General features: G+C 37.7%; 1 protein-coding gene across 2 annotated transcripts in view; it reads left to right on the top strand.

Annotated features, from left to right (window-relative positions):
• Window positions 1-12,608, top strand: part of WAPL (WAPL cohesin release factor) — a gene marked incomplete at both ends in the record, with an annotated part of 58,915 nt that overhangs the window by 26,707 nt on the left and 19,600 nt on the right. For both annotated transcript variants that reach the window (XM_084245660.1, XM_084245659.1), the window contains 4 exons: window positions 7,243-7,338; window positions 9,123-9,275; window positions 9,532-9,668; window positions 10,325-10,436. In XM_084245660.1, the coding sequence (XP_084101786.1) occupies window positions 7,243-7,338; window positions 9,123-9,275; window positions 9,532-9,668; window positions 10,325-10,436 (498 nt within the window). The remainder of the gene's footprint in view (window positions 1-7,242; window positions 7,339-9,122; window positions 9,276-9,531; window positions 9,669-10,324; window positions 10,437-12,608) is intronic.

Below are 12,608 nucleotides of genomic sequence, written 5' to 3' on the forward strand. Positions count from 1 at the left end.
TGGACTCGATATCTTAGACATGATAAATGAAGCCTGAAAAAAGGAAAGACTAGCAATGGTCTGCTGATAAGGAATATTGGTCAAAGTATAAAAGTAAAAAGACCACTATCACCCATTTATAGCTCCTAGTTTGATAATCCAAAGAATTGTTGAATCTGAACATGTTTCTAGATGAGTGTGAGTTCTGGGTTAATTTTAGTTGGCTTTTACTTTTTACTGTTCTTATGCAACATTTATGTTGCATATAGTATGTGCTAGTGGATACAAAAAGGAAAAAGATAATGTCTTTAAAAGACAAGTGAGGTATAAAATTTGTCCCCCATTGGAAAATTTTGAGTGGTTTTATTTCCTGAGTGTATGTATTCCAAAGCAGAAACATCTCTTCCTTTTATAGAGGTATTATTTAGCTTTTATGTGAAGTCATGTACGTAACTCATTGATTTTTGTTACCCAAGACTTAGGGAAATGAAAACTAGTTTCTCTGTGATTTAATTCTTCTGTTTTTCCTTTAATAGTTTATTCTAAAAGGGCTTTAATAAGGAATAAAAGTACTATTAATTTTTAGGTATCTTTAAAGTTTGAAAGGCTAGAATACTTAACTATAACTTATTTCCCAGAAAATGAAGTTTGAAATGAGAAAATTTTGCCACAGTTTAATGAAAAGCCTGAGAGTGTTGACACACATTTGAAAGAAAGAGAAGAAAGAGAAAATAATAACATGTATTTAGGGTCTTTATAGTTCAGAATTTCATTTTTTTCCCCCACTGTGTAATGCTTTATCCCATTAGAACTTTTATCTGTTAAAGTATATTTTATATCTTTTTAGTATCTATTTACCATATTCATTGTTTCCTCTACCTTCTTAAATACATGGAATATAATAGTTTTTTTTTTTTTTTTTTTTTTTTTGGTGGGACCCTCGCCGTTGGCCGGGGATCGAACTGGCGCTGCAGAGGCTGCGGGCAGCCTCGCAATCCAGTGCTTAACCACTGTGCCACCAGGGGAGGCCCTATAATAGTTATTTTTAATGTCCTTTTCTACTAATTCTAGCATCTGTATTTCTGGGTCTGTTTCTTTGCATTGATTCTTCTCATTTTGGGTTGCATTTTCCTGCTTCTTTGCATATCTGATAATTTTTTGAGACATGCTAGTTATTTAGAAATTTCCTTTGTGGGTGCTGGATATTTCCCTATAGGTATTCTGAGATACATTTAAAAGTTATATTTGATCCTTACAAGACTTACATTTTGGATGGGTGAGCAGCCTTTGGGGCCTGTATCCCAACCTTCCCACAAAATATATCTACCTGATTCCCCTGAATTATAAGGCTTTCCATTGTGGGTAGTGAGAACATGAACTTTTTTTGCAGCCATAGAACAGAACAATTTGGAATTGTTTGGTTTGCTCTTTTTGGAAACATCCTTCCCCTTGCTTCAGTGACTTATTTGCTCATCACTACTTGGCTATATATTTGACACTATAGATTCACCTGTCATCGTCTGTCAACATTGGCCAGCCTGCTCTCAAGACTGTTATAAGCCTGAGTCTCCCCTTCTTTGTGTTTGTTTTCCTTTATTAGTATTGACTCATGGATCTTGGGTTTTTTTTTTTTATTTCAATGGTTCATAATTCATTGCTTATTTTGAAGCTAAACTTGTCCTGATTTGGCTAATGGAGCTTCATCAAGCAGGCTCTGTTGATCCTGCGATATATCCCTATCATTCTATGAGCACTTACTTTTTGGGGGCCCATTCTTTGAAGAGTCCTTATTCCTATTAGTGGAGTATGATATTAGACCAAGATCGGGCACTAGATGTGCTCATTACTTCCTAACCCTTAAAGCAGATGGAGCTAGGAAACAAACGTGTATACATGTGCATTCATTTCTATACACCCATACATCCCTGCATATACACATGCCTAGAAATAATGAATTCGAAGTATTGCTAATCCATCCCTACAGAGTTCTTTCTTGCCTTTGGTCTTCATCTTGACTCATGTGGACACCAATACATTTACTCAAAACTTAAATAGTTAAAGAATTTTTTTTGTCTGTTGAAGGATGTGTGTGCAGTCTGCACTTCTCCCATTCTATCTTACTCATGAGACACTATTTTCACAAATTACTTGGATTAATTTTACATGCTTCCCCTTTAGTCTCTGTCTTCCTTTCACTGTGTTTGCTACTCATTTGAAATATGGTTAAGTTTATTTGTTCGTTTGCTTTTTGGGTTGTATTTTCCCTTCCATTCTCAGTGGTGGTGGTGGTGATTGTTTTTGAGAATGTACAATGTTCACATGCCCCCAAAAGTCAAAATTTTTTATGCAAAAGCGTAAGTAAGGTCAGTGATGTTCATTCTAGTCCATCACACACACTTTGTAGGGAATGGACTTCTTTGTTGTCTGCTTTATCTTTTTTGTATTTCTTTTTATAACATAAGCACTGGCTTTCTTTTTCTTTTTTTTGCATAGAAAAGCTGGGGTATAGGCCAGAGGTGTGGAGGGTCAAGAGGGTTCACCAGAGACAGAGTGGGGGAGCAGAACAGGCGGATTTACTGAAACACTGCTAAGGGAGTAGCGGTTGAGACAGGAGAGGTCTGCTGTGCCATATGTGGTATTAGCTTTCTGGCCAGGGATCCATGTTGGGCCCTAGTCTAAGGGTGATAGTACTGAGACCTAACCCCTAGGCCACCATGGAGGCCCACCCTGATTTTCTTATTTTCCTTCTTACATAGCAGCTAAATGTATTTTTTTGTACATGTTTATTTAAAATTTAGTAGTAACTTGGAACTCACTCTCTGTGGGCCCATGGAAGTCTTCAGATTATGTTTATAATTTTTTTTTTAAGTTGGCTTTCAGAATGTATTTTTTACTTAATTTCTTTGTTCTCTTGTTTCTTTTTAAGGTTGCATGTGTTTAGGTTATGTATATATACAAATTATGTATTGATATGTATGTATATTTAGCACATCCCTGTCATTATTTGCTCCTAATTTCAGATGAAGATTATTGCCCAAATTTATCTTAGTTAGGACTTGGTACGGCTATTGTAAAAGACCTTGGATTTTTTTTTTTTTTTTTTTTAAGATTGATTTATTTATGCATACAAGAACCTGGGGTGTAAGGCCTCCCCTGGTAGCGCAAGGGGTTAATTCGCAACATTATCTGCAGCCATTGCAGCATGAGTTCGATCCCTGGCCAGGGAGGTGACCCACATAGTGCAGCAGGCCTCTCCTGTTTTGCCCGCTGCTCCCCTCAGCAGTATATTTCAGTAGATCTGCCTGTTCTGCTCCCCACTCTGTCTCTGGTGAATCCTCTCACCCCCTGCACCTCTGGCCTGCACTGCAGCTCTTGCATGCATAAATATTTTTTTTTTTTTAAACAGGGGTGTAGGCAAGAGGTGTGGGGGGGGAGGGGGCAGGGAGAGGATTTTCAGAGACAGAGTGGGGAGCAGAACAGGCAGATCTACTGAAATACACTGCTGAGGGGAGCAGCAGGCTAGACAGGAGAGGTCTGCTGCACCATGTGGGTCAGCTCCCTGGATAGTTTCATAGTGTTCAGACTTAATCCCTTGTGCCACCAAGGAGGCCCTTAACAAATGTTTATTGAGTAACTACTAGAGGTGCTAAAATGATTGGGTCAAAAGGAGGATATGTTCACCTCAAGGAGTTTACAGCTCCCCTCTGCTACTTCCCCTCCCCCCTCATACACAAACACAGAGTTGTGCATCACAGTATTTTTTACTTTTTAAACTTGCTTCTAGAGCATGCTGATTAAATTACTGGTGAAGATGTGATTATGTTCTCATGATATCCTTGTGTGGGTTAATACTGGATGAATTCTAATGAGTTTACTATTTCTGTCCTCTTTTAGTACACAGTCTTCTTTAAAGCTTAAATTTGGTACTTAATGAAAATTCTTATCCTTAAAAGCAGTAATTTCCATATTTTTCCTTTTTAGCAACCAAATAAATGAGGGATAACGCATAATAATGTCATTTCTTCTCAGCTTTTCATGAAGGAATTACTTCCTTTGCTTTATAATTGTGATTCAACAAGCCAATCTTATTAACTACAGCTTTGGAATTAGAATTGTTAAAACCTGCAAATTATAATAAATTAAAACTGATTTTTATTTATTGTTTTCATACATAGAAACTTAATTCTTCCTTATGGATAAATGCTCCATAGATCTCCCATTGGCATGCATTTTTCCTTAGCTGAAATAGTGTTGCTTGTTCTTCAGACCATTGTATAATAAATAAAAAATGATAATATGTTTAGGAATACCAGGACTGAAGTATGTGAAAATGGTTCTCTATCTTTAGACTGTTAGAGTATTTGTAAGAGCTTTCTACCTATTTTGTCCTGTTTTTCTCATTAGGTTGCAGAACATATAATTCACAAATATTTTATATTTTAACCAAAAGTTAAGGAAGTGCTTAATATGCTTTTTAAACTGGAGTAAAAGTAACAAGATTGAAGATAAATCTGGTGGTACAATTCAGGTGATAATTTCTTAAAACTTAGCTAGGCTGTTAAATATTGCTAAGGGTGATTTTTCATTTTCAATGAACTGTGTGGGTTTTTTTTTTTTTTAAAGATTTATTTATTTTATGCATACAAGAGCTGGGATACAGTCCAGATATGTGTGGGGGTGTGTGTGAGAGGCTTCACCCAAGACAGAGTGGGGAGCAGAACAGGCAGATGTACTGAAATACACTGCTGAGCAGAATAGCGGGTGAGTCAGAGGAGGTCTGCTTTGCCATGTGGGTCACCTCCCTGGCCAGGGATCGAACTCCTGCTGCAGTGGCTGCAGATAGCTTCATAGTGCTGCATCTTAACCTCTTGCACCACCAGGGAGGCCCCTGTTTTTGTAGATACTGTAGACAGTCATTTTCACAGAATGATACTAGTATGTGATAGAGCATTATGTGGTTTTTAAAGGTTTTTACATACAATTTAAGTGCATGTGGAATTGTCATTTTGAAGTCTTGTAAACTCAGAGTCAGTCTTTAATCCTCCCACCCTCCCTCCCTATTTCATTCTTCACTGATCCCTATTCTCTGTGTGTGTGTGTGTGTGAGAGAGAGAGAGAGCGCGCGCGCGCGCGAGCGAGCGTGCGCACACACAGATGTTATTTTCTATTTTTGTTTTTAGATACTAGAGACAGAGTGGGAAACAGAACAGGCAGATCAACCCAAATACACTGCTGAGGGGAGCAGTGGGCGAGTCAGGAGAGGTCTGCTGCACCATGTGGTTAGCTCCCTGGCAGGGGATGGAACTCATGCTGCAGAGGCTGCAGATAGCTTCATAGGTTGCGTCTTAACCCCTTGTGCCACCAGGGAGGCCCTATCCCTATATAATTCTTCTCAGTGCTGTTGTAAAAAGGATTTTCTTAAATTTCACTTTTGGATTGTTTTTTTTTGTTAATGTGTGTAAATGCAACTAATTTTGTATGTGGATTTTGTATTGCACAATTTTATTGAATAAATTTATTAGTTCTAACAGGTATTTCGTTAGAATTTTTAGGATTTTCTGCATCTCATTTGTGAGAGATAAATTTTACTTTTTCCTTTCCAATTTGTATGCCTTTTCTTTACTAATTATTTTTGCTTCTATGTGTCTGGCACTCTGTTGATATAAACAGTGAGAACTGACAATCCTTACCTTATTTCTTATTTACTATTGAGTATAATGTTAACTGTGTGCTTCTCATAGATGACCTTTGCATTGTTGAGGTAATTTTCTTCTGTTACTAGTTGTTTGAGTGTATTTACCATGAAAGGGTCAAGAACTTTTTTCTGCATCAATTGAGATTATGTGATTGTTAATGTTCTGTTTCCCACTCTGTCTTCTAGTATCTAAAAACAAAAATAGAAAATAACATCTGTGTGTGCGCGCGTGCGCTTGCTCGCGCTCTCTCGCTCTCTCTTTCTGTAATGCAAATCACATTGGTTGATTTTCATATGTTGAACCATTCCTCCATCACTGTGTATAAATTCCTGTTGGTCATGGTAATGGTTGGTCTTAACTTGGTTTTTCTGGTATTTTGTTAAGTTTTTTGCATCTTTATTTTGCAAATAATATTTTGTTGAGGCCTACACTAGAGTGTAGGCCAGGGGTGGAGGGGTGGGGGGTTGGGTGGTGAAAGGATTCACTAGAGACACAGTGGGTAACAGAACAGGCCCATCTACTGAGATACACTACTGAGGGGAACAGCAGGCGAGACAGAGACAGGAGAGGTCTGCTGAGTAGTCTGCTTTAGCTCCCTGGCCTGGGATTGAACTCATGCCACAGTGGGTGGCAATTGCTTGACAGTGCTGAGACTTAACCCCTGCACCAGCAGGGAAACCTTGAGGTAGATTTTTAACCAATTTTAAAGTGTTTCTCCACTGGTAGTCTTTTTAGATATGGTGCCAAAATAGGAAGATGACTATTCTCCTACAAAGAGAAAATCTCTAATGAGAGATCACACCATTTATTTGAAGTTAAAGGACATAATTTTAACATTGCTTTTGTGAAGGGTGGAAATGTTGTCAGTCTTCACTTAATCTCCTTTTGAAAATGAAAATTTGTTCCTCCGATACAGATTTAATCCTATGAATTTCACTGTGCATGCTCACACCTCCTTATTTCAATTTTGAAATAGTTTTTTTGTAAGTTTATCGTAATTGACAGCAAGCTAACCTGAATGGAGGTGAGGAAAATTATGGCTTTTTCTTATTCCTTGTAAATATTTATATATTTTGCTGCACAAATCAATTGTTACTAGATGGCACTGCAATGAACTCCACTGTTACATTTATCATACTTTATATAATTTGAGAACTTCTGATTGGTAGTACTCATCTGGCCCTAGTATTTTCACATACATGAATATGGACAACCTGTATCACCTGCCATAAGCTGTCTGATTTCCATAGTTGGAAAAATATAGGGCATGAATCAGTAGTATGAGGAATAAAGAACATGTTGCAATAACTTAATTATTAAGTTAGTACATGCCTAGCAAGAAGTTTAGTGTGTTCTCTAGGTTGGTAATAGTTGCTCAGAGCACTCATTGTCAATTTTGTGGTAGAAGACCACAGTGATACCATGTATGCCAGAGGCGAGTCATGGGAGGTACAATAGGAATATGAGCCAAGTATTATCCATCCTACTCTGTCTCTTGAATATATGTTTACTAAATGAGCATTTTTATAAGGGCACAAAACAGTCCATCTTTTTCTTATTTCTCTAGTCTCCCACAAAAGCTGTATATAATGCTAGACATTGGAACCATCCAGACTCAGAAGAACTGCCTGGTCCACCAGTCGTAAAACCTCAGAGTGTCACAGTAAGTGTACTGTGGTTTTTAAGTCCATGTTTGTTTAATAGATTATAAATGAATCTGCTATAATAATTTGGAAGTCTCTGATTTTTCTATTTAACTGTCTATTTTGGTCTTCTACACTGAAATTTAGTGGCTTTGATTTAATTCCTTGGAAAAGTGAGGATTGTGAACCAGGACAGCAAAAATTCTGGTACAGCTTCTACGTAATAAATAAAAACCTTAGAAAATATTGAATGACTTTCTACTCCACACCCACATTTTGTAAAATTACAATATCTAGTGTCTTAAGAGCAAATTATTCCATATTTGAAATTTGTATTCGCTGTTAAAAACTACATTGTAAATCACATCTTGTATTGGTCTTAAGTGACTGAGTGGTTAATTTCAAAGGAGAACTTTCCTCCTGCATTTCAGTAATAACCTTTCAATTCAAAATACATTTGAAAGATTTTTTTTTTAGAAAGGTTTATTTATTTATACATACAAGAGCTGGGGTACAGGCCAGAGATGTGGGGATTGAGAGGATCCACCAGAGACAGTGGGGAACAGAACAGGCAGATTGGCTGAAATACACCAGTGAGGGGAGCAGCAGGCGAGACAGGAGAGGTCTGTTGCGCCTTGTGGGTTGCTCTCTGGCCGGCCGGGGATCGAATTTGTGCCACAGAGTCGGGAGAAGCCTCTGAAAAGCAGGCTGCGGACTGCTTCATAGTGCAGTGCTTAACCTCTTGCGCCACCAGGGAGGCCCAAGATTTTTATTTTAAAGATTCATTTATTTATACAAGAACCGGTGTACACGACAGATGTGTGGAAGGGTGGGTGAGAAGATTCACCAGAGACAGTGGGGAACAGAACAGGCAGACTGAATAAAATACACTGGTGAGGGCAGCAGCGGGGGAGACAGGAGAGGTCTCCTGTGCCATGTGGGGTATCTCTGTGGCTGGCTGGGATCAAATCTGTACCACAGAGGCTACGCACAGCTTCACAGCGCTGCAGTCAATCCTCTGTGCCACGAGGGAGGCCCTACATTTGAAAGATTTTTACTAAATTATTTTCTTCAGAATAACTGGTCGTATCATACATTAATACTTTAGATTAATGGTAATATCTCATGTCTGAAGCAATCAGTGAATGACTTCATAGAACTAGGGAAAAGTTAGAAATAAAGGTCTTTTAAGAGTTTCCTGTCTTGAGTATATCAACTTGATTATTTATTATTTTGCTAATACAAAATCATTCTGCATATTTATAATTTATACAATGTTGGTCTATACTAATCTCTTCCTACGATTATTTCTACCCTAAACTGTAGACTAGTTTGCTTTTATTTTTTAATTTTATTGTTTTTAAAGATTTATTTATTTATGCATACAAGAGCTGGGGCACAGGCCAGAGATGCAGGGGTGGGGGTGGTGAGAGGATCCACCAGAGACAGAGTGGGGAACAGAACAGGCAGATTGACTGAAATACACTGCTGAGGGGAGCAGTGGGTGAGATAGGAGAGGTCTGCTGCGCCATGTGGGTTTCTCCCTGGCCGGCCGGGGATTGAACTTGTGCTGCAGGGGCTGAGGATTGCTTCATAGTGCGGTGCTTAACCCCTTGAGCCACCAGGGAGGCCCCTACTTTGCTTTTAAAGTAAAGTTTCCCTTTTGACTTTTCAGAGGCTTCTCCCCACCTTTTGTTTTCTTCTTGTTTGGCATTTATCACTCTGGGTTTTTGAAGCTTAATTTGCTAGGTAATATTAATATTTTTATATATTTAAACAACTAATTTAATACCTTTATTAATAGGTAAGGCTGTCTTCAAAGGAACCAAATCAAAAAGATGATGGCGTTTTTAAGGCTCCTGCACCACCACCCAAAGTGATTAAAACTGTGACAATACCTACCCAACCCTACCAAGATATTGTTACTGCACTGAAATGCAGAAAAGAAGACAAAGAAGTAAGCAGACTTACACAGTTTTATTGCATATGGATAGATTTTTGTATGTAATGTTTAGCTTTTCAGCTGTCTTGAACAAGTATCAGTACACAGATAATCACATTTTTTAAATCATAAACTTACTGTGTCCTACCACTACAAATATTTTTTAGACATTTCATCTGATTGACATTAAGGAACTATTTTATATACATGTAAATAAAGTATATGTGCTGTTCATAATTACAAAAGAGTTGGACTTATTTTTTGTTGGCAGTTATATACTGTTGTCCAGCATGTGAAGCACTTCAATGATGTGGTGGAATTTGGTGAAAATCAAGAGTTCACTGATGACATTGAGTACTTGTTAAGTGGCTTAAAGAGCACTCAGCCTCTAAACACACGTTGCCTTAGGTAAGATCTTATGTTTATATTTGATAATATATGCTTGCTATATATATCTCATTAAAAATATTCAGCTGGATAGAACCATTTATGATTTTGTTATCATGGATGTAGTTTATGGCCTGTAATAGTCAGTTAAAATGTGTTTACTTATATAGAACACGATGCTACATGAATAAAGAAAATTTGGGTGACCTGTAGCCTTTTAGCATAGTAGTCTTCAGTTTCCAGATGCTTAAAAAAAAGTGTTATGCTAAAGAATCTTTAAGTTCTCTTTCAGCCCAAATTTCTGGTCATGAAAGGGATAAATTAGTTTAAATATGTTGATTTAATTATCCAATCAGTTGAATCTATCCAAATATGATTTGTAATTTTCTTGTGACCAAACATTATAAAAGGTAGATGATTTGTGCTTTTTTTAATGGTGGTAATAAGGCATACTCTAAAGATGATCATGTAAATATAATTACTTGTATTTTTTAATAGGGCATACCAAATCACATTAGTAAATTCTTAATTTCTTTTGCCTGCAATTTTTATATTGTGATTTGTATGGGCAATGCTTTAAACCCTCCCCCCCCCCATTTGCTTGGTTTTGTATTGGGCAAACAAACTAATGCACTAGCTATTTTCAGTCCCTCTAATCTAGTATATTTTTCTTCTAGTGTTATTAGCTTGGCTACTAAATGTGCCATGCCCAGTTTTCGAATGCACCTGAGAGCACATGGAATGGTAGCAATGGTCTTTAAAACATTGGATGATTCCCAGCATCATCAGGTATTTTTAAGTTTCTGAAATTGAGAAGCATTATTTAAAAGTTCTAGTCTTATTTGGCTATCAAAAAATATCTTCATTGGATATTAATTTGTAATATTTCCTAATTATGACTTAAGTTAGTTTTATTCATTAAATATGTAAAGCTTAATGCCATAAGTTTTGTGGCTTTTTAAAAAGATTTATTTATTTATGCATACAAGAACTGGAGTATAGGCCAGAGATACAGGGGGCGCGGGAGGGGGAGATGACTCTCCAAAGACAGAATGGGGAGCAGAACAGGTGAATGTACTGAAATACACTGCTGAGAGGGGAGCAGTGGGCCAGACAGGAGAGGTTTGCTGTACCATGTGGGTTAGCTACCTGGCCAGGCATCAAACTCGTGCTGCAGTGGCTAGTGATAGCTTATAGTGCTGAGACTTAACCCCTGGGCCACCAGAGAGGCCCTATGCCATAAGTTTTTACTTAAAAAAATACTTAAGATTATTTTCTCAGACTGCTAATATACCTACTATACTAGCGATTTAATTCTGTTAACATTGATCCTTTTAATTGCAAAGTACTATGGAAAATCTTTTAGTATTTGATATTTACAGTGTGGAAAAATGGCTTTGAAATACAGCCTTAATTTTTTTTTTTCCTATAACATTTTATCTGGATGTAGAATCTAGGACATAACCCACTGTGAAAAGGAATAAATTCCTCATTTTCCATTATAACTGTCTTCTAAATTTTAGGCAGTAAAAATAATAATTTTGAAAGTAGAAGAAAATAGGCAGTGATCAAAAGGGGTATTTTGAGATAATTTGATTACCTTTTTGTTCAAGGAAGTTATGTTCCCAATACAGATTAAATGACATAATGTAGTAATGAGTCTGATGAAACTGAAAGTTAAAGTCTGAATGAGGTAACTCCCATTACCACGTTTTATAGCATCTACAGAATAATGAGGGAGAAAACATGGGAGCTAAAATTAAACTTCTTTGTTTTATACTTATGAGAGGACCAATGTGTTCTGGAGGGCAGTGGATCTCCCATGGCCTATATTGAGACATCTTAATTTCCAAAAATAATTTTTGTATAAACATTTAATTAACTAGTCTAAACTTTTCCTACTTTTTTTTTTTTTTTAAAGATTTATTTATTTATTTATACAAGCACTGGGTACAGTCAGAAGCGAGGGAGGGTGAGAGAATTCGCCAGAGCGGGGAGCAGAACAGGCAGAAGGACTGAAGCACACTGTTGAGGGGAGCAGCGGGCGGCAGGAGAGATCTGCGCGCCATGTGGGACCCTCCTCCAGTGGCCGGGAAGCAGCCGGGGATCGAACCGGCACTGCAGAGCTGGCTCTATCCCCGGCTGCTCCCCAGCCACCGGAGGAGGGTCCCACATGGCGCACAGACCTCTCCTGCCGCCCGCTCCTTCCCTCAGCAGTGTACTTCAGTCCTTTTGCCTGCTCTGCTCCCCGCTCTGGCTCTGGTGAATTCTCTCACCCTCCCGTGCTTCTGACTGTACGCAGTGCTTGTATAAATAAATAAATATTAAAAAAAAAACTAAATGTTTTTTAAAAAAGTATATTAATAATTTTTTAAATTAGTTGGTTCAAACAGACTTGATTCATTTATTTTAAAGAAAGTGGTCCATGTGTTAATTTGATCATACAAGGTTTATATACTATATCCTACAGTTTATAAAAACTCACTATTTTGCAGAAAGTAATAGCTAAATTGTGGGGAAAGATTTTAAAACATTCAGTTTATTGATTTAAAAAAAACTGAGATTTGATTTTATTATATCATAAGTATTAGATACACGTATTATAGTAGGATATATATTTTGTAAAGTTTTTTGTTTTTAAAGATTTATTTATTTATGCATACAAGAGCTGGGGAATAGGCCAGTGATGCAGGGGGTGAGAGGATTCACCAGAGACAGAGTGGGGAACAGAACAGGCAGACTGACTGAAATACACTGCTGAGCGGAACATTGGGTAAGACAGCAGCGGTCTGCCTTGCCATGTTGGTTTCTCTCTGGCCCGCCAGGGATCGAACTCATGCTGCAGAGGCTGCGGACTGCCTCATAGTGTGGTGCTTTTGCCTTGCGCCACCGGCGAGACCCTATATTCTGTACAATTTTTACTTAACTCAGAATGGCCAAAGATATGTAATTCTACTTACA

Source organism: Talpa europaea, assembly GCF_964194135.1.
Source record: "Talpa europaea genome assembly, chromosome: 10".
NCBI classification, from domain to species: domain Eukaryota; kingdom Metazoa; phylum Chordata; class Mammalia; order Eulipotyphla; family Talpidae; genus Talpa; species Talpa europaea.